Genomic DNA, 23,075 nt, shown 5'->3' with positions numbered 1-23,075 from the left:
AGGATCTAAAAAAAATAAATAAAAAAGACTGAATAAAACATTCCAGTTACAAATATAGCAGATGCCAGGATTAAATAAAGGTTCTTATGTCATTGTGATTTAGCAATTTAAATCCCTCTGTGCAACAATACAGATTTTAGTCAAGGGCATATAAGGGCATTCCTGGGTTGTCTTCCAGTGCTGGATGATTCCCATCATTAGGAAGTTTTCTGTATTTGCTGTCCTAAATCTTCTTTACTTCAAATCTGATTTGTTCTTGTTCTTGTTTTGATGGACATGATGAGCAAGTGATGATAATCCTCTTTATAAAAACCTTGTACCTACTGGAAGACTGGGAGATAGATTTTCTGAAAACCTGATTTCAGCTTTAAAATAACTCTTCCAAATTATTTTGCTTTTGTGCCACTTGGCCACAAAATAGGCAGTTTTCATAAAAGAAAGAGACAGGAATAACCACTTGAAAACCATCTCTATCCCTCTGCAGCAGAGGTTTAGTCCTTTGGAAGGTGACCTGTCAGACATGAAATTGATACTCTTATTTACCAGCGTTGTGTGCAATCTGTAAATTATTTTAGTGATATAAAGGTTTGCAATTTTGTTCCAACAAAAATGTTGGGAGGCTTTCACTGACTGGTGCCTCTGATCCCCTATTGAACTTGCAGTGGCCGAGATCACTGATTGCTGAGCCAAGGAAAGTTACACTAGGTAATCTGAGTAATAACACCACAGACTTCCTGCTTCTTACAGTGCTGGAATTTAGGAAAAGCACTGGAGATAAACAACAAAACCAAAATACACTGATTTTGGAAATCACTCAGGAGAGTTTTCTCATTGGGGTGGGACTGATGCTGCCACTTCAGCTGTGTGTGTCTGGCTCTGGGTGTGTCTTCTCCTCTCTTCAGAAAGAAACTTCTTGCACAAAACACCTTTTGCCTTCTCTGAAGAATGGAGCCTGTTTTTCAAGGAACAGGAGCCCTCTCTGACATCCAGAACCAGTCAGCACTGCTGCTCGTCCATGAGAAGGGCTGACAGGCTTTGAAAAGCCATGCAACACCTGTGGATGCCTCACACCACCATTCCAGTTTAGATAAAGGCTCTGGGGAGATCAAGTCCATCACTGCTCTTTGTCCTGAAGGGGATCAAAGAAGAAGCAAGGAGAAAACAGGACTGTGTGTGTCTCCCGATGGAAGAAACCCAGCCCAAAATTGAGAATAATACATGTAGCACAGGAATGGTGTCACTTTTAGCAATTTGAAGAAATACCTGTGCTCAAATTTCACTCAGCAAACACCAGTTTTGCATGTCATATAGCTCCTGAGGAGCAGCAAAAATGATGGGTAACAGCTGTGGGCATTGCCTTGTCACCCCCAAGGCAATAAGAGTCGGGGCAGTGCCCATCTGTATGACATGAGGAGCAAACCATGGTTTTACAGGCTTGGTTGTCACTCCCAAAATCCCCACACCATAACACAAGCACTCCAGTCTCTGCAGCCTCCCCAGGGAGCTCAGCTGCCTGTGTTCAAGGCAAGGACGCAAGGCCAAGCTCTGGCACAGCACAGCTGTGTAACCTCTGAAAAAGCCCCCAGAAATCTCTGCACAGATTAGAGAGGTACAGTTACAGTCTGAGGTGGGAAAGATGAGAACAATTTGGGGTAGAGCTCAAGAATTCAAGAGGGAAAACATCTGCAGGGAAACATGTTGAATCCTTTAAAATAACAACAACAGAAAAAAAAAGGTGAGGCAGTTTGGGGACTGGTCAGAAATTAGGGATGATCAGGTCATGTTTTTGGTGTTGCCTCCCACTGCACAGGCATAACCAGCTTTTTTGGGATGCCTGTTTTCTCTTGAGGGAAATCTACTCTGAGCTCCTCATGTCCCTGCCAGCCTCAGTGGTTCTGTCCCACACATGGAGAGAAGCTGCTGCAAAACACCAGGGGTGTGGCTGTGTCTTGCCCATGTTCCATGGTGTGGAAAAGCAGGAATTAACCTTGACACCTCGAGGTGAAGAAAGGACTCAGGCAGGCCACAGAGCCCAAACCCCAGGGGATGGTGCCTGCTTGGACACACACATGGCCACCAACTGGCTCCCTACCAGATTTTCTGGCCCTCAGCAGGTTAATTCCAGCTGGATTCAGCCATGCCTTTAATTTCCCTGAGTGCTGAAACTCAACCAAAGATGAGCTTGGACATCCAAATGGGCACAGCAGGTGCTGAGCAGAGCAGGGGGGGTGCTGGAGGATGAGCTGGTGTCCATGGGGAGCTGGGTGGGATGGCAGCAGGGCAGGACCTGCTCCAGGCCCCAGCTCCAGGTGTCCTGTCAAGGTCACCCTTGGCAGCTCTGTGGCCTCTGCAGGGCAGCTGCACTTTGGTCCCCTCGTGTCCCCCAGCACCACAGGAGGCCTGCAGGATCTCTGAGGGTCTGTCAGCCCCCTGCAGGGATGGCTGTGTCCCACAGACACAGTGGGAGCTGGGCCTGCACAAGCCCTGCAGGAGAAGCGCCTGAGGCAGGAGCTGTGTCAGGGCAGGGTGGCAGCTGCAATCTTTGTGCCCCTGAACTGCTCTCGTTTTCCCAGGGGTGGTTATTCTGCACAGGCTGCTGCTCCCACAGCTCCTGCCTCTCTGGTTTCCTCTGGCCAGCCCAGCCAGGGAGGTACTGGGCACTGTGGAAGCACTCTGGGAAGCATCTTTTCCATCTTTTCGTTGGCATCTTCTGGCAGCTGATTCCTCCTGCCTGCTGGAGAGGGACTGGACTATCCAAACGCTTTCTGCAGAGGCTGCTCCACTCAAAAGGTTCCAATTTTTCCATCCCATTCCCTTATTTCCTTATTTTTCCCATGTACAGAGGTCTCTGCAGTGCTCCCCAAGGAAGGAACTGAATGCAGCTGTAGGAGAAGGTAAATGAAACACCCTCTGCAGCGAGTGACTTCCTCCTGCCTGCCCTCATTCCTTCAGCCCTTTTTCACCTCAGGCTGCTCCAGGCTGGGAGCAGGATGAGCCTGGGCTGTCAGTCCATGCCCTGCCACCCCCACCACAGGCAGCCCCCACAGCTCCAGCCCCTGGGATGGGTGGGGATAACAACATCTTGCTCCTCTGGGCAACACAGGACTCAACCAGCCCACAATATCAAGCAGAGATGTTTGCCCGTTATTTTTATTTATTTTATTTTATTTTATTTTATTTTATTTTTATTGGCAGCAGTTAAACCATATTATAAACGAATTGTGTTTCTTTCTAAAATGCATCCAGCAATCCAAAGGTGTGGAGACCAAAAGAAGGTGTGGGTAGGTGTAGCATATGAAGGATTTGTGTTCCTCTCCCTTCTCATTCAGCCTGTGGATGAGAAAATGCATAGTTCACATATTTACAGAGCTTTGCAAAAGGTTACCAGTTACTTCCTCTCTAATATCCCTAATGTAGGGAAAAACACCATTTCAAATTGTAAAAATGTCAGAAACCCTTTGCAAAAGTAAATCATAATCATACCATTGCTCTTCTCCTATTGTCAAGAAAGGATTTGCACTGAGAAATCCTATTAATAGAGATTATTTGCATAAATCTTTTGTGCAGCAGACTCCAAATAATTTGTATTATATACTTCTCCCATGGCACATATGTTAAAATGGTGTATTTTCAATAATATATTCATGTTGCCACTTACAAATCTACACAGCCATGACTCACCAGTGTCTAGTTTCTCCTGAGGTCAAGTGCAGTCAAGCTTAGAGATCTGTAAATGCCCAAACTTCATTAAACACTCACCAGTCCTCAGTAATTCCCATTCCAGTAAGTTATCACAAGTGTCCCACAAAAGCTTTCCAGCATCTCCCACTCCCTTTACAATCCCAGAATGTGATTTATTGCTCCAGTCTGGGTGCTCAGAGAACTTTTTAATAGTACTAATTGCCTTATTATCCACTCCAGTGCGAGAGTAAAACCTTTTGACATTTTCCTTCCTTCCCTGAGGAAAACAAATCCCAGTTCCTGGGATATTGCCTTCTGCTCCCTTTGTGATTACTGGGGCGAGGAATTCCTTTAGGCCCTTTGCCTTATCAGCCTCATCTGTCACCAACTTCCCATTCCCATCTCTCTTGGTGCTCCCTAATCACTTTGCATCTTCCATTATTCTGTGCAATTTTTTTCCTCTCTTTTTTTTTTTTTTTACTTACAGTGTCAATCTTCATCAGATATTCTATTCCTTATTTTCTATCAATGTATTTTTTTCACATCAGGCTCTGTGATACTTACCTTGCCCCAGTTTACTATTTTTAAATTAGTGTAGGAGTGCCTATTGAAAAAAAAAGAAAGAAATGCTTTTTTTTCCCGGCTGTTCCATATTTAAGAATTTGCTGCAACAGCTCCAAGCAAACCACACACATACATGAATTCCTGTGTGTCAGCTACCAGAAGATCTTAATTTTCTAAAAGCAAAACTAATATCACTAAAAAATAACCTGGCAGGTCTCTAATCTTTCCAATACTGAGAAAAAAAATTTCTTTTTTCTTTTTTTTAAAGTAAAAACCTGGAATTAATTGCAGTGCTACACCACCTCAGCATCTATTTTTCCTGCTCTGTGTGAACAGTAAGAAGAGAGCAGCCACAGAAAGCATTTCTGCTGCATGTTCAGATGTGAAGGAGCACAAGGCTAAACCCAGGAGAAGGATGGAGGGGCCGAGTGGGATAAAAACACCTGATGTTCCTAGGAGGGAAGCACTGGAGTTCTCTGCTCACAGCAGCATGGTTGGGCAGCAACCAGGGCTCTGTCAGGTCAGCTTTGTTCAGCCAAATCCTGTAAATTCCTGAGGAGGGAGCACCCACAGCTTCCCTGGGTGAGCTGTCCACTGCTGCACCACTCTCCTGCTGGAAGATCTTTTCCTAATGTCCAGTGTGACCTTCCCAAGCCACAACTCTTGCGTCTGCTGCCCCTTGTTGGGAAGGGTTTGGCTCCATCACCTTTGTGCCTCCCCTTCAGGGCTGTAGCTGCCTCAGATTCACCCCCAGCCTTCCCCTTCCCTTCCCTTCCCTTCCCTTCCCTTCCCTTCCCTTCCCCCTGATAGCCCTGATTCTTTAGACCCCTCAGCAGCCCAGGTGTTTTTCTCTGGATCCTTTTTTCTTTCTCAGTACCTCCCTTGAACTGGAGGGTCCAAAAGCAGCCATGGTATTCCAGGTGAGGTCTCCCAGGGCCTCAGGCAGGTAACAAATTTCCATAAGTGCTGACCATGCTCCTCCTGAGGTGCCTCAGTCTGTGTTTTCTGCCATGTGCAGTGACTCCAGGGTTCCTTCAAATTCCAGGTCCACCATAACCCCCAGGCCTTCCCCAGCAGAGCTGCTACTCCTGTAACCTCTGCCTATGGGGTTCAAAAGGCCAAGGAAAAATTGGGATTGTTCAGCTTGGAAAAGAGAAGGTTTTGGGGCGACCTAATTGAGGTTTCCCCTGAAGCAGGCTTATGGAAAAGTCTGAGGCTGATTGCAGGGCCATGGAGTGGCAGGACAAGGGGGAATGGTTCAAATTGACCAAGATCAGGTTTAGATCAGAGGTTAGGAGGATTCTTCCCTGTGAGGGAAGTGGTGAGGCCCTGGCACGGGTTGCCCAGAGAAGTTGTGGATGTCTCACCCCTGGAAGTGTCCAAGGCCAGGCTGGATGGAGCTCTGAGCAACCTGGTCTGGTGGAAGGTGTTCCTGCCCAGAGCAGGAGGTTGGAATGAGATGGTCTTTAAGATTCCCTCCACTCTAAACCATTCTGTGAGTCTGTGATTTCCACAAAGGCAGATTTGCCACAGAACATTGACATGAGCAGGATACAGGGCACCCAGCTTGACACCCACGTTCTGACAGTCAAATTCCTCTTCTTGTGCCCTACCTTAACTCCCCCACCGTGAGCACTCCCTGCTTTCCTGATTCTGTGCAGACTCCCCAAGGGTCTCAAAGCCTAATCAGAGATTCCTCTAAAAACATAAAAGGAGGAAAGACCTGTGCATCCCTTCCCTGGTTTCCTCTACCTACAAACCAGTGAGTCACTGGAGCACGTGCCTGGCTGTACTTGCACATGCAGCCTCAAAACTAATCTAAAGAAGCCAGCATGCAATTCTGCTTTTAAGTTTGAAAACTAGATCTCATATGTCATATATTTATATTCCATATAAATAGAAAAATTAAAATATTGTAGAAAGGCATTTTCTCAATGTTTTTAACAATTATACATTGTTATAAGAGCATTAAGAATACAGACTCTCTGATTGCTGTTAATTTTTATTCTTCCTCTTTATTGGCCCATGTGGATTTTGAAATAATATTTGGCAACTCTTGCTTTTCAAGCATTCTTTTCACACATCTGTAGGGCTTTCTTACATTTACAGATTAATTCAGATGTATTTTGGCTTAGATTTCTGTCTCAGCAACATGTAGACTATCAAGGCATTTGATTGCCTCACTGGAGAGGATTTGAAATATCTGTAAATAAAAATCTGAAATTTGGCTGCAGTATGAGTGTGGGGTCTGTTAAGCACACAAGAAAACAGAATAACCTCTACTTCATCATTAATACTTCAAGAAAATAAGATGTTCAATTACAAATCATGCTAGATAAATTGGTACTAATTCTCCAGGTCCCATGAGTATGTATGGCAAGTGTTTGAGTGCCTCTTGTTGTGACAAAAGTTCAAATGATCTATATTAAATGGGAATAATATAGTTCAATACTCAATCCTTTGTGGATTAACATCCTCTATTAAGTATTTTTTTTAAAAATATACAGTTCATATATGCAGAAATGGGTTTTTTAACAGATTAAGGTTAGGAGGACTTGAATTTGATGGTGAAATCAAAAAGGTCTGATCAAGGACTGAATGCATAATAATAATATATTCCAGTTCCCAGGTAAGCATCCTACCAAATGGGCAGCAAAATATCCTGGGTGTAACCTGCTTTCCTTTCTTCCTGTTGGAGCATTCCCACCTCAAGCAGCTCATTCAACTGTTCACAAATTACTTCAGAAAACTTTGAGGTGACCAGACGCAAGTTCCTGTCCATGCTCCATGAACACTGAGATACATCCACACCTCAGAATGTGTCAGCAGCAGAGACCAAGGCTATCTCATGCCAAAACACCTCATGGTTTGGAAGGAAGGGCACTGATCTAGGAAGAAGAGGTTTCCCAGGAAAAGGTAATGGAATGTGGCCTCCAGCTTCCCTGAGCTAAGCCAGAGGCTGAGCTGTTGGGAAGTCCCACAGCTGAGCTGACCTGTGGCATTTATTCCCAACTTTCCCTCATTTTGAAGCACTGCATTTCCTCTTTTTTCACAGCTCAGTGTATGATGTGGTGCTCTGTTCCTGGGAGCTGTGGAAAAGCAGGAAGGCAGGAACACGGACTGCTTGAGGAACAGTGAAAAGGGGAGAGGGTGAGTGAGGCAGAAAACCTCTGAGCGCAGAATCCATGAACTATGCAAATTTTGTACCACTGCACCGGTTTACCCAAGCTATGAGTTGGACTCAGCCTAGATCCAGCAAGATTTCCTAGTCCAAGCCTGGCAGCAGTTGTGCTGGAGTTTGCTGTGCTGTGTCCAGCCCAGGCTGTGAGCACAAAATCCCATATTTACACCTCTGTGCCACGTCCTGCCACACTCCAAGATTTAGATGCCTCCAAGCTTCAACGTGGGACCAAGCACAAGCAAGGGTTCAGCACCAGATGTTTTGTGCACACTCACCCCACAATTATCTTCATTAAAACTGGCTTCTGGTCTTACAGGTCCTGATGTATGTCAGCTGACTCACTTCCCAAGCTGCCTCAAGGTAACACCAGCTCTGTCCCACACGTCCCAGTGCTGGGATGCCACCACACTGCACCAGACCTGCTGCCAGTCCAACAAGGGAGGATGGCACCTTCTTCCCCTGGCAGATTTGACTCTTGTTCCCCTCCACCACCCACCCAGCCCATGCACAGTCCTAGGGTGAATAAAACTTTTTTTTTTTTTGGTGCCCAATCTCCCTTCCAAAATGTCGCGTTGTTCTAGTCTGGGTGAACATTATCTTTTTCCACTATCATCTACAGATCCCAGGGAGGTGCATACCATAAAAAATTTGATTTTAAAGTGTAATTTTTGAGATTTCCAACAATTTTCAAAAGGTTAGGGGGAGGTATTACTGGTGCTTTTTCACATTACTGAATTCACTGTAATTTATGGAGTCTGCACAGGCAGAATTACTGAATTACAGTCCTGACTCCTGCATTTTGCTGTTTGCCTCTCCCCATCTTAAGCACTCATGACAAATGCACTTGAATCTGGGAGACAGCTCTATCTTTTAACTACAACATTTTAATTTTCTGTCTGGCTGCTGAAGCAGAAACAGCCTTCAAAATTTTAGCCAAATTCTGGCCTCTTAAAATTCAGTAATAAGATCACGCTGGCATCTCACCTTAAATTAAAATGTACTGTCCAATGCTTCTCTAACTAAAAATAAATAATTTCAGGAAATAGATTATCCCATTAAGATAACTGAAAACAAATAGATGATTTATTAGCAATCTCTCCCCAAATACACTATTTAATAAGCTTTCAAAAGCTGTTCACTAGAGGGATATATGCCATGCCTTCCTCAATTATTATCTTAGCATTCAACTTTGAAAAGTGGCTGCTAATAACTTCTTGAGGGGAAAAATTTACACAGGCCTGTAGAGGGAAAAGGTAGGATCAGCTGGAATTTTATGATGAACTGCACCAAACAATATTAACTACGGCCAGAGAAACCTAAAATGGTTTTTCTCCCACCTTTAGGTATAAATGAGACTCTTGCAATGCTGCCCACCTTTCCCAGAATGAAGGGCTCTTCCTTGATCTCAGCAGCACACAACAGAAATTAATTCCACAGACCCACTGGGCATTATGGAAAGCTGTTTGCCACTGCTAGGTCCACATTCTCCACCTTTAAGTCCTTCAGCTATACAATAAAACCCATAGAAATGCTGGGTCAACCTTTCATTAATTTAAGTATTTCTAATCAGCATTTTAAAACTGATTTCCACCCCCCCCCCCCCCAAAAAAAAAAAATGCTCTTCAAAAACTTTTATTCCACGTTTTTCCTTTAGAATCATAGAACTATAGAATTAATTAGGCTGGAAGAGACCTTAAAGATCATCCAGTTCCAACCCCCCTGCCTTAAGCAGGGACACCTTCCACCCTTGCAGGTTGCTCCAAACCCTGTCCAACCTGGCCTTGGACACTTCCAGGGAAAAACAGCCACAGCTTCTCTGGGCAACCTGAGCCAGGGCCTCACCAGCCTTTCTCCTCTGAATCTTCTTATCCTGGATTGCTTTTTGTCAGAGAGGGCAACAGTAACTCTGAAATCATCCCAGAGAAGGCTTTACCCCCAGAACCCCAATATTCCTGTTACACTCCATTCCCAACCCCATCAACACCCATTTTTTGACTGTACCTTTACAGAGCATTCCCTCACATAGGTGAGACTGGTCTGAGCTGGCACATTAAAAAATTTCAGGTATTTGCAGGAAAAGCTGCACTTACCTTTGGTCCTTTACCACAGCTGCCACTCCATCACCACCTCACCCTGCCAGCTGTACCTGGAGCTGCTGGCAGCATCCCCTCTGCCTCACCAGCCCAAGGAACTGCACCAGCAAGTCCTGCTGTGCCATCAGCCATTCTCCTTTTCCAGTCAGGAGTCCAGGACATGAAGCCAATCCCAGCACAAATCACCAGTGCTCACCTTTTCAGTAACACCGTTTCTCCTTGCCTTTTTAGTCCCTCAGACAGTTGTACATGTACAACATTGTCTCTTATTCCAAAGGCTTAAAAATGAAATCTAATTAAAAAAAACAAACTATAGAAGCCTCAAATGTATTTCAATAAATTCTTGATTCATTGATTGAAAATCTCAGATGATGCCAACAGAACAGCAGAGCAACTTTCCTCTGCAGAAATCAGTCTTGCATCCTACTAATACTCTTAGTTTTAATTCTACTTCTAACAATGAAGCAAATTCCCTGGCCACATGAGCAGCCTTTTTAACAAGTTCACTAAAGGATGCTCCCTTGAAATCCTTTCACAAAGTACACCAAAAATGCATATTCACAGGTTCATGGTACTGAGGTGGTCAGTACATCCCCAAAGCCCTTCAGGACACCCAGTTCATTCCAGTCAGGGAGGATGACTCATGTCAGCTGGCTTCAGTACCCTGTGGATGTGCCAAAAACCCATGAGCATCATCAGCAGAGAAAAGCTGACTGGTTGGTTACCTTCCCATTATTCTTTGGGCTGAACATCACAGCAAAGGCTTTCATATTTTAACATTTTCATCTTTCTTTGTTTTACTGTAAATCCCAGATAACCCAGCAGACACACTCCTCCTCGAGCTTCCCATTTCCAGTAAACTGCAACTGGGCTTATATAACTCCAGATAGTCACTTTAAAACAAAATATTTAGGATCCATGGCCATTCATGTACCTTGGGTTTGGTTTGGGAGATGTGTGGGCTAAGATTTGTTTTCCAAAGTCTTAACCAGGCTTGATGAAACCCTTAAAGCAGGCAGGACATGCTTCATACCTTACTCACTTTGGCCACAAGCACATCACAAACATGAGGTCAACATGTAATACAAACCTCTGGAGCCCAGGGATGCACCAATCTAAATATTTAGCAGGTTAGTATGTCCAACATCCATGTCCTGTGCACCCAAGCTCACACCCATCCATCCACCTGATGCTACTGAACCACTACTACTGTTCTGAGAAGGCAACAGCACCCCAAAAACAACCTGGTGGGACAGATTCCAGTTCACATTCATCTGCTGCTGCAGTAAAACCAGAGAAATCAGGGCAAACTATTCCTTGGGTAGGAATTTCTGAAAGGTTTAAGCTTGAAATGCAGTAAAATGCATTGAGTGTTTGTTTGGATTATCAGCTTCTTTAGAATAACTTGGTAACAAATCACTAAAACCACCTTAAAAACCTGTCTGGGAAAACACTGACACCAGGTCCCTGCAGGCTAAAATTGAGAGACTTTCATTTTTTATGTACACAAAGGCCAAAGTTAATTTTCACCTTTAATAAGCTCATGATTCTTTGTTATTTAATACTCTGTAAAAAGGTATTACAGATTATTGCAGTGACTTCTAAAGAACATGGACAGCCAGGAGGCTGAAACCACAATATCATATACAGTATGTAGTCATTGATACTACCTACTACAGCATGACGAAAAATACTTTTTAAATAAACACTATTTAACTGAAAACATAGAGATGGAACTTTCATTCTTATAGTATGGTTACATAGCTATATTCCAAGAATAACATTTTTAAAAATGCTAGATCTTGAAAGGCCATAGATAAAAAGAGACATGATGAGGATGAACCAGTTTTGCCCAGAAACGCTATAATGAGCACACTGCACAGTTTTTCAGCAAATCCTAGTTTTACCAAGCTTCAAGAGGCAAAAGCCTGAAATGCAAAAGCTCCCAAGCTGTCTAGCTTGTCCTCTTGTCTTGCTCTGGCAGGCCCAGTGACCCACACTGCTTGCAGATAGAGCATCACAACTGATCGTGGCCGACGCGGATCCCGTCTGGAAGAGACGTGCGGGTCCTTACGACGCCAGCCCCAACAAAAAGCCTCCAACAAAGCCACTGGACACCACGATGTTCTGTTTGATAAATTCTGTTGACTGAGAAGAAAAATGATATTCATGACGTTAATTGTGTTCGGTGTTATTATTTAATACTTATCACAGCTTCTGGAAACAAGAACACTGAACTTGTGGAGAAGGGTGCAGGGGGAAGCGATTTGTGCAAAAATATATAAAAATAGGTGGCACCAGTGTAGTGCAAACTGACTCTCAGCTGTTTTTAACAGTGTTTTTAAAATACAGTGAAACTTGAAAAAGACAAAATACAGAGGAATTATTACAGCAATTTCATGCCAATGCCACTCTTGTTTTGATTAAAATAAGACATGTTTCACAAACTACCTTGTCAAAAAAAGCACAAGCACCACCACGACTTCAATTGCAATCACATGATAATGGTTTAAAAGAAAAAATACTGCTTTTTGGAAGATCATTGGAAAAATACACTCCATCATGAACCAGTTTCCTAACAACTTAATCCCAGGAAAAAACCCACTAATGTATGATGACATGGGTGTAGAGTATTTAATAAAGTAGCTGCAGGGTAACACCTTTTATCAAATGTGTCATTTCATAAATCCTCTGCTTCAAACACTTCAGATTGGCAACTAACACACAGTTATAAGAAAGCCATATAATCTGAGAGGAAAAAAAAAACAAAGGAAAACCAAAAACCCCATTCTATTCCACCCATTTCTACAGGGCAGTACTGAAGGAGAGGTCAAGCTATTTGAGGTACAGAAGCAGCAAGAAAACCCTCAATCTTGAACTTTCAGTTCATATTCACATTAAAATTTAAAGTAATTTTTTATCAGTCTATATGCAACTCCACACAGGCTCAACCTGAGATGTCAAAACTCATTAATTACAGAACACCAGTGTGGCCGCTGTCTGCAGCACATTCACAGTCAGAATTCTCAGTTATTCACAATGAAACTTAGATTGCATGTATGGAACGTGAAAAATATGTAAAACCAGGCTTTAAAAAAACCCAAACAACCACAAAATTGATTAAATGGAAGTCTTCAAATGACAGGGTGAAAGAGCCCCAGTGACACTGATCAGTATCACAGCTATCTCTTCTCCACATATAGGCAACTGGCAGATTCTGCAGACAGATATTCTCCAAAATGTATAAAAGCAAGATAAAATCAGAACTCCTGTTACCAAGTAGCCACAGCTTTTCTGCAAAAAAAGTCATTCTTGTCCAGACAAGTAATTTTATTATCAGCAGTCTAAGAAGACTTGGGTTTTGTCTTTGTAGTTACCATGTTTTACCCACACCATCCTGAACTTTTACCATGTCATGACCTTACTGGCTTTGTCACCTGCCAAGAACAAATTCGTGTGTCATTTTTAACAGTGACCAAACCAGAAAGCTGAATGAATAAAAGACAGCACAATCTGATAACTTTAAATAAATTATAATGCGAAGCTATTTTTGATGTGTTCCAGTTTTGAATCTGCATTTTCAACTCATTATCACCTGCAGTGCAAGGTAAGAAAATCTGACTGGTAAAAAGGAGTTTATCACCTTAGACTCACCTCTTCAATGAGAGTGTTGATTTCGGGAGCTGCCTTATTTGCACGCTTTTTTAACTGTTTTTTTGCTTTGTTTACATCTTTTTCAACTCTCTTCCAGTCAACTTGTACATATCCACTATGACTAGCAATCTAGGGAAATAAAGGCAGTTAGTACAGCTGCAATTCACATTTCATGAGTCAAAATACATTGTCTTGGTGTCTATAAAATCATTTTTATTTTTACTTATTACAGATACAGGAAAAGACATTCTTCCAATTTCAGCAGGTTCTCTGCTTCAAACCTTTCCTCAGTGACAGCAGCTTAAATTAAAACAAGCAATGGCAAAGTTCAGTAGACTCTTGTTAATTTTGCCAGTTCTCTGTTTTTTAGTTATAAAAGCTTTGCAATGTTTTTCCTTCAGCATTTACTGTAACTTTACTTGTAAGAAAAATACATTCATAGGACAACAATGAAGAAACTCTTTTGTCTCAGCTTCTTTCAGAATTGTAGAATTCTCATTTGTGACAGAGTATCCAGGGCTAATCAAAATCATCATTAGAAACACTGAAAACTCTTTATTTTATCCTACACAATTTAAACTGTCCAACAACAACAAAAAAGTACTCATTACAAGAGAATTCTCACCCTTCTTACAAAACAAAACCATTAACTAGAAAAATAGCACTTGTGCCTGAGAACAGCACAAGTTCTGTAAAATCAGAAAAATGATTATGTTTGAGGAGACTGGTTCATCCAATTTACACACAAACTTCCAAATTTTATAGCCTGCCTAACCATCATCCCAAACCTTTGCCTTATTTCTGTTACTAATATTTGATTGGTGCATGTTCTAGAAAACAGTTAAACTCATTATTTGGGAAAAAAAAAAGAGAAGAAAATCAAAATTAAGGATTACTGTTTATTTTAACTGTTAGGACAAATACGTATAAACCACTAAAGTTACATGTAAATGACTGTTGTCCAAAAACTCTTTCTAAAGTGTGAGATTTCTCAGGTACTTCTCAAGGTCACACGTGGGTGGGAAATCCACCCAATGTACCTAACAGCCTTCTAAGCAAACTGTCCAGTTGGTAAACGTAAGTCACAGATAATGAACTTTTGTGGAACAGGTATTTAAATACACAATTTATTAGGTTTGGCCTAAATACATAATTTATTATGTTTAGTTTCACATCACTTACAGGCTCTGCAGTTTGACTTTCACATGGATCTTTCTACCAAATAACTGAACTTAGACCATCTAGTTTATACTACAACTGCCACAGTAACTAAGCAACCTATTTCACCACAAACTGAGGATTTCATAATCCAGAAAAAAAATAAAATTAAGCAAGTGTCAGACAGATTTTGTCTGAATTCAAAACAAAACTTCTACAAGATCACCTCTGCAAGAAAGTCAAATTCAGTTTCCACCTTTGCATAATTAAAAAAACCAATTCACTGGACAAATGCAAAATGAACTTACTATATTTTAAACTCTCTTTTACTTCTTGCCTCCGAATGTAATTAACAACAAATTAATTGACTTTGCCTGTCTACAGTAAAGCCATTTACTCACATGGGCACTAGTGCCAGGCAGGGACAGCTCATTAAGGGCTGCACAGTATGAAAGCAGGAAACCTGTTTGAAAACTGTACTGGTTGCACATCCAGTCACTGGATGACATGCCAGGAAAAGAAAAAACAGCTGCACATTGTGGCAATTGTTATTTTATGAATTTAACATGACCACAAGAATTTCAAAAAGGCACCAGCATTGAATTGGTGCCTTCTCACTCATACAACTGAAAATTAAATGTGACTGATCCACTCAGTCCAACACAATGTAAGAAATGCTAATGTATCTGCTTGCTTGTAAAATGCAAATGGCTCTTGGAAGAAACATTCCATTAAGACAACTTTAATTAGCTCAGTTATCCAGAGAGCACAAAGATGAGGCAGAAGTTTTTAATTAAGATCTGTTTGTAACTACTGCAGAGCTTACACTTGTATCAAAACCAGACATCTTTTCTCCCTGAACTTTAGAGCCCTGAAATAAGAGATTCTAAATTCTACTTATTGAGTGTTTATAAAATAAGCAACAGAAGGTAATGTTTTGAATATAAATTTTTTAACTGAGAAGAAAAAAACCCTGTACTTTGGCAGTGACAGAACCTGTGTCATATCTACTTTGGCTGCGACCCCACTAATTACATAATTTCATATATAAGTGCAGAAATAATACCCCTGAACTCAAATGCTGAAAAAACAGACTTCAGTTTTTAGACTCCAATGTATCATAAAAATCTACTTGCTTATAACAGTAAATTTACATAAATACAAAGTCTCAAAATTTACTGTTTTTTTTAAATTCAGGCCCTATGACAACCAAGTAAAATAACAATATCCCATTATCATGTCCATACCTGGATATATTAAGGAGTCATATAGGTTTATATATATTAATTGCATATATTATTAAAGAGACCCGTGGGGGCTGGATTTTGGGTTATACAGGAATCTCTCTATATATGGTAATGAAATAACAGATATATTATATACTTATCTATATATCTCATAGCTCGTTATTTGTTCAAGACCTCCCAAAAGTGTTGAAAAAAATAACAGAATTTTTTCACAAAGGCAATTGAAGAAATACATCAGTGCAAGAACACTAAAAATGTGTTGTCTTTCTTGACATTAATTAAGAAAACCTGATGACCTTCAAAGGCAGACCTAGTTTTGGGGGTGATACTGGACAGGCACACAGGTTTATTGTGAAACACTAACATGAACAATGAGCAGAAAAATGTTTCAGAGCAAAAAATTGGTGCAACAGGATGGGACAAAAGAATTTGAATTTCCTCAAGGCACAATGTCTCACACTAAAAGCCCAAGCAAGGCCAGAAGGCACAGGTGAGCTCAGCTGCAGGGCACAGAACCCACAGGCACTGTGAGGCATTTTCTGCTGTTTAGGAAGGGAACAACCCCCAGTTTCCAGATCTGACAAGTCTCTAAGCTCAACACACACTGACAAGGAGGGACTGAAGTGACACAACGTGTAAGAGTTGAACTGCAGAGGCTGTACCCTCAGCCACCATCAGCAGGCACAGCTCCCCTGTCCCCAGTGCCAGCACTGCAGGTTCCAGAGGCACAGACACTCTGTCCCTCCGTGGCAGAACCTGCCAGAAACTTGGCATTTCTTTATCAGGCCAACTCCCAACTCCCATTTGCTTTGGCTGTTCCATTGAAGGTTCCCTCTAAGTGTACAAGTGGGATATTCAACAGAAAATTGAATCCAGCTCTTTCTCACTAAGCCCCCAGCCCCAGAAGCAGGTGGTGCCTCCCTGGAAATGTCACTGGGATGCCACACTGGGTTGGAATTACATGGTCCTTAAGGTCCCTTCCCAGCCAACCCATGCTGTGATTCCTTGATCACCATGGTGCACTAGCAGCAAACACCTGTACAAGATAAAGGCAAGGACATCTCAGAGATTATTCTGTTTCTTGTGTTGTTTTCACATATTTACCTTTCCTAAATTAGAACATAATGAAGAATTCAGTTTAATAGGCTGAGGAAAAATGTGTTAGTGAAAGCACAAATAACTGAATAAAAATCCAATTTCATTATTAAATAATAGACAACACAGAACAGAAAAAGCTGCAATTTGTATGCTCACTGCAGGACAAAAGACAATGAAACTGCTCATGAGGATATAGGATTTTAAAAATACAGAGCTGTTAGGTGCTCATTAAGAACAATTGTGTTTAACCAATTCATTACAGTAGAACCAAGAGGACTTGAGTTCATACCTCCCTACCCAGGATTTTACCAAACTGTGCTGTATAACTGAGAAGTTACACAAGGAAAATCCCCTATTTGTTATGAGAAATGCACTGTATTTTCCTTAATATAGTGCCTGGATATTGCTCTTATTCCAGCATATATGAAGAACTACAGCTATTTCACACACAAAAAAAAACATAGTTAATAATCAAATAAGAATGAATCAAATTAAAGTGTTGAAATATTCACTGCAAAGATGTGACAATAGATCATGATTTTGAAAAACTGTGCAAATATCACATAATTGTTATTCTTTTTCTCCAACTAATTGTCATATAATCTATATTAAGACTGAAGTTCTAAATCACTGACAAAAACATGAAAAATCTTTTTTGCTTCCTGTACAAACTGACACTAAATAATGCATTGCTTTCAGTTTCCTACTACATTCCTTGAGATGAAGTCATCACCCACTGAAGAAAAAAATGTATTTTTTAACTTTTAAGACTGAAATGTTTCACTGAATGGGCTTTAGCCAAGAATCTTGCCTTCTGTAGTTATTACTCTTGTTCTAGCATGTAATTATAATGTCAATATTGCAATCAGCAGTTGAAATGAAATCTGCAACTTCAGAGAAATTTACAGATAAAAAGGAACTTTCTAGTAATGTGCTGAAATACTCTTCTGCCCACTCAGGGGAAGCACTGAACACGTATTCATAGAATCAGGATGTGTGATCTTTAAATGAAAAAATTAAAGACTACAGAAATGTAATTACACCATAGAATTTATGAGTCAGCCTTAAAATGCAAAATGTTTTGAATTAAAAGAGAGACCAAGGCATTTACTTCATTTCCTTTCAAGAAAATCTGATCTCACTTAAGATACAGACAATCCAATCAAAATACTTAACCCATATTTCCTCTTGGATAATATTCCTTTTTGGATTCAGTGTAAATGACATCAACCAAGAAATCAGACACTCAACCACATGGCAAATCTATTGCATGTACAGGAAAGCTCCCCAAACTTCACAGCTGAGCAAGTAAGAATCCTGCACAAGTGATGTGCTTTATTCAATTTCCATTCTCCTTTGTCTACAGGTCTCAGGTTTAGCTTTTCAGCTTCCTGTAGTCAGGAGCACTGAGGAAGGTACCTGCAGCAACCTGGGTGCCTCTGTCTGGCAGCTCTTCAGTCATATTGATAAGAGAATTATCATTAATATAATTAAGACCAATGACATACAAAACATGGGAAGAGGAAAAAAACCAAACTAGCCCCCAAACCAGTGGGGACCATGATTATGAAGGAAATATGTGTACTTCACACAACAGCAACATTGCAATGTCTTACACAGCAGCAGTTACTACCCCACCCTTCCTGATCAGTGCTTGACTGCACCAGCCTCTACAATCAAAAGAAATAAAAGCAGGACATGCCTTTCAGAAACCCTCCAGGGTGATGATGGAAAGAACAAATATATCTTTAGCCTCTCCTCTCAAGAAATTGTGTATCATTGAGCCTAAGTAGGCACCAATCTATATCCCCTAGAACAATCTGTGGAAAAATGAGAAGCTCACAGGTACTAAGGCATAAAATGTCAGTAAAATCTTGGCATCTTACAGAAGGACACATGAAATTCTCCTTCACTTAACGTTTCATCTCATTTAAAGGTTTTTGGAAATATATCCTCCTCTAATCACAGTACCCGATGAAAAAATGCAAATGATCATGCCAGATAACATAATTAAGAACTTCTGAACCCGAAAGCCAGCAGAGAGAGGAATGCAATGAAGCTGTCAAAATTCAGCCAGGCTTTAGAGATTCAATAGATAAAACATGGCAAGGGAAGAAAACAGAAAAACACAGCTCATACTAGGACCAGAACAAGCTTTCCAGGCAACTGCCAAAGCAGCCTAAAGCTATGATAAAATTCTCAAACCAATGTAAAACAAACACATTTTAAATTCTCCCTAACCATAGGTTTACAGGCAGTTCCTCTGATCTGGCAACACTGAATCACACACAGTACCTCAGCCTCTGCACACAAGTTCTCCTCTCTTACAACAACTGTTTCACAGGACAGAGTAGATTCTGATTTACCACTGATTCTTAGAAATGTCTCTTTTGTTCATTTGTACACAATAATCCAGCTCAAATGTAAGGTTTTGACTGATAAGACTAAAAAGATGAAGTAGATAAGAAGCCTCCCTAATTAAACATTACCCAACAGCTGTGTTTTTCCTATTGTTTAGTAAATAACATTTGCCAACTTAGAAAGCATGAAATGCTACATACTTGAAGCAGAAGAAAGCCACCACCTACTGCAGTTGCTGCAAGCTTTCCGACCTTCTGGAACAGAAATCCCGCACACCTTAGGGGAACAAAACAAAAAAAACCCAGTCTAATGAAGTTTTCTGCTGAACAATGCCACACTACACAGTTCCTGACTGCAACTTGTTACCATTATTTCATTTAAAATGCAAATGAATAATTTCATATTTACAAATTTAAAAACCAAGGCTATTTAATGCAAGCAATATTAAATTAACAATGTCTAGAACAAGAGAAATGTGAATAATGGTTGCTTGTTCCTGGCTGTCTGATGTCCCCTTTAAAGAAAACTTGAGATCTCTAGATCTTACTGCTATTAAATGTAGCATGTTAATAAAGCACAACATAATTACATAACAGTGCTACTATAACTGTTCCCAAGTGCAATGTAAATACATTATACCATAATTTATATTAACTACACAACTCACAACTGAAAGATCTCAGTAAAAAGCAGCACATCCCTACCACAAGAGTTAAACTCAGTGAGGCCACTCTGCTGGGACACGCTGTTAATTCTATTTTTAATGGATCAAGGCAACCAGAAAATTACCTTGTTCTCAGTCTCCAAACCCTCCCTCATCTGTAGCACAGATATTGCTACTACAGAACAATGACAAGGCAGGAAGGGGCCCCTGGAGGTCACCTGGGCCAGTCACCTTCCCAAAGTTGCTGCAGAGCCCAATCCAATCTCAAAGCTCAATCAGGCTGCCAAGAGCCCTGACTCAGAAGGAGTTTCCAAGGCTGATGGATCCACAGCTTCCCTGGGCAATTCCAGTGTATCTAAACACTGGCCCACACACAGAGGGGAATTTTCCCCCTGCATATAAATAGTGAATTCTTATTTATATACATCAGTAGGCACCCAGATAATGTGCATGTGCAGATACTGAAATGTGCATTTTCCAAATCATTCAATAAGCCAGTTTTTATGGATGCCAGATGAACTATTCCCTAGAAACTTCTGAGTTTACATGTACACATGTAGCTTTTAAAAATAATTTTAAGGCTACAGAAGCAAATTATAAACTCTGACTGAAAGCTAAACCCACTGCACAAAGCTGTACTGAGCCTGGGTACAACAATCTCATTTTTAGTATATTTCATCTTCCAATTCTTGCATAATTCCTCTTTATGTTAGCACACTTTGCTAACATAATGGTGGTTTTCAATGAATTTACAGTTTTTCTGTGTACTGGAATAGACAAACACCATTCAAATACCTCTGACAAATATCTTGACACAACTGCTCAGGCTGTGACCACATTTTCCAGTTTAAGTTCTCATCTTTACTGTCTAGCTTTCACCATGAATTATTCTAGTGTAACTAGGCTATGTATCAGTTAACATCAGAGCAAACTGTGAATTCACTCAACATGGCTGCAGCTCAATTTAGAGGAAAAAACAGTCTCCAGGAAACTGGGCTCTTAATTAAAAGTATATTTTGTCATCCTTTTTTCTTCCCTTTATTTCTTTTACCTGTAAAATATGTCTCAGCCATAATATAACTAAGTTTATAAATCTAAACTAGTAAGGAAATAAGCTTTTCCATACAAAATAAAAGCTAGGTGCAGTAATTTTCCATTTATTTCTTGTCATTTTAGAGCTCTGACATTTTCCCAAATCCTTTCCACAGTAACTAGTATGAGTTCCCTTGGATAGTGCTTCACCACTATCAAAAACACTTCACAATGATGACTCAGAGTTAACAAGCTAAAATTGTTCACAGATGAATAATCTTGATTAATGCTAAAGGAAATCCCATTAAACATGTATTTATCTGCTTCAAATACCCTTGGAAATGGATCTTCTAACAAAGTAAAAGGTCTAGGTCAGTGATGGAAAGGGAAGCTCCCTCACCAGCCAGTCACACCTCCCATCACAATCTGGGTGGCTACGGAGTATTTCTCTACAATTGGTCCTGAATTCCTGCCAAACAAACGGTTCCACCAGTGGTGACGCCGAGCGTATTCCGTTAAATCCAGCACTTCGTAGGAATCATCGTCGCTGTCGTGGTCTGGAAAAGAAAAAGCAATTTAAAAAAAGTTATTTTCTCAGTTGTGGAGTAAATTAATGATTTTTGTGAAAAGCCCAGACCCAGTCTGGGCACTAACTGGGTAATCCAATGGTGTAAACTGTAGGGTGCAAGCTACCTATGGTCCAGCAGCTCCCAGAACAAAGGATTTTGGGATTCTACGCCATCACCAAGGCAAGGTGTAGTAGAAGGCAGCAGTGTAATCAATAAAATCCATGACTGGCACTACAAAGGTGAACAAGAATCCCCCCCTTTCAAGTACAGGAAACAAGAGGCATCAGATGAAACTACCAGTTAGCTCATTCAACACACACAAACAAACCCAATAAAAACAAAAACCAAAGGCACAGACCAAAACTGGAAAGATTAAGAACTTGTGGCCCAGTGCTCTCCTCAGAGGACCAGGCATCAGCATTTGTGACTTCTGTTCCTCTTCCACAACAACAGATGATGCTGGGACTTCAATTAAGCTCCATGTTCACAGGACAATTCTGCCAATGTTTTCAAAACAGGCATCCTGGAACTCCAAATTAAGAGATCCTCAACACTTTCTATACTTGGACATCACAGGAAAGAGATGGGTCTACATTTTTAAAGAAACATATTTTAAAAGTGACATTCTGTGGTATACACACATGAACTGAAGTCCACTTTGTTTAAATATATTTAATGTTAAATCTAAATTCAGCAATACTGTCTGGACATTCCAGAACATATTTTAAAAGTAACATTCTGTGGTATACACACATGAACTGAAGTCCACTTTGTTTAAATATATTTAAGTTAAATCTAAATTCAGCAATACTGTTTGGACATTTCAAAAAATAGGAGCAGTTAAATTATGACCTAGAATCATCACCTAGAATTAAAGTAAGACTGTAGATATAAACACTTTATTAGAATTTTGATAACTTTTTAACTTATACTACCAATATGGCTAAAAACTTCAAAGACTGCAAGAAGTACACATGTAGGTGTTATTGCATACACATGTATGCATTATTGCCTTTTATTACCACATATTCTTGAGTACTAAATAATAAATAGCAAGATCCATAATGTCAAACTGTTGTTATTGAATGTTCTTTCTTTGAGGTATTGAGGACAACACGTTTAACTTCTTTAGACGGAGAATATTAAAACACTGTCATGAACAGTTACATTAATTTTGCCTCTCAATTATTACTATTATTTAAACCAAAACTCGTGTACACAAGTACAACGCGTTCTGTGGCGAGTAACACCGCCAGAGCGTTTTCTGCTGATGAAAAGCACTCCCTGCATGCGGCAAATGATGTCCAGGGCATGCCCCGGGCACACCGAGCCGTGCCAGCGCCGCTCGCCGAGGCCGCGGCGATGCCCGCAACGCCCCGCACGGCGAAGATGCGGCGGCCGTGGGGGCTGGAGGCTCCCGGCTCCCATCCCGCATCCCCCCGCGCTCCGGGAGGGCTCGGGAAGGGCTTTCCGTGCTTAAATCCCGGGACGGAGATTGAGCCAGGGTGATGCCGGCGGTGCCGATGCGCCGGGCCGCGCGGTGGAGGAGGGAAACGCAACGGACCGGGGAGGCGCAGAGCCCCGGCCATCCCTCCCCGCCCCCGGGAGGGGGCTGCCCGCCGCCCCCGAGAGGAGGAAGGGCGCCCGCCGCGCCGCCTCCTCCCCGCTCCCGCCAGGAAGGGGCCAGCACTGACCTGAGGCGGAGCGGGGCCGCCGCGCCGCCATGTTGGCCGGTGCCGGGCGGCCAGCGGCCTCCCCGCTGCGCCCCCAGCG

The 23,075-nt window shown here is 41.4% G+C and overlaps 1 protein-coding gene across 1 annotated transcript; it reads right to left on the bottom strand.

Moving 5' to 3' along the window:
* Positions 1-11,033: 11,033 nt before the first annotated feature.
* Positions 11,034-23,069, bottom strand: FUNDC1 (FUN14 domain containing 1). The gene is made up of 5 exons (XM_039729442.1): positions 22,997-23,069; positions 21,134-21,290; positions 19,238-19,313; positions 13,174-13,302; positions 11,034-11,667 (listed from the first exon to the last, which is right to left on the bottom strand). The coding sequence occupies exons 1-5, from the start codon at positions 23,025-23,027 to the stop codon at positions 11,590-11,592; spliced, it is 471 nt and encodes a 156-aa protein (XP_039585376.1). The 5' UTR covers positions 23,028-23,069; the 3' UTR covers positions 11,034-11,589.
* Between the last annotated feature and the right edge of the window lie 6 nt (positions 23,070-23,075).

The sequence above is a fragment of the Passer montanus genome, unplaced genomic scaffold (assembly GCF_014805655.1).
Source record: "Passer montanus isolate IOZ18808 unplaced genomic scaffold, ASM1480565v1 scaffold69, whole genome shotgun sequence".
NCBI classification, from domain to species: domain Eukaryota; kingdom Metazoa; phylum Chordata; class Aves; order Passeriformes; family Passeridae; genus Passer; species Passer montanus.
Note: the sequence above shows the minus strand (reverse complement) of the source record. Positions and strands in the feature narration are given on the sequence as shown.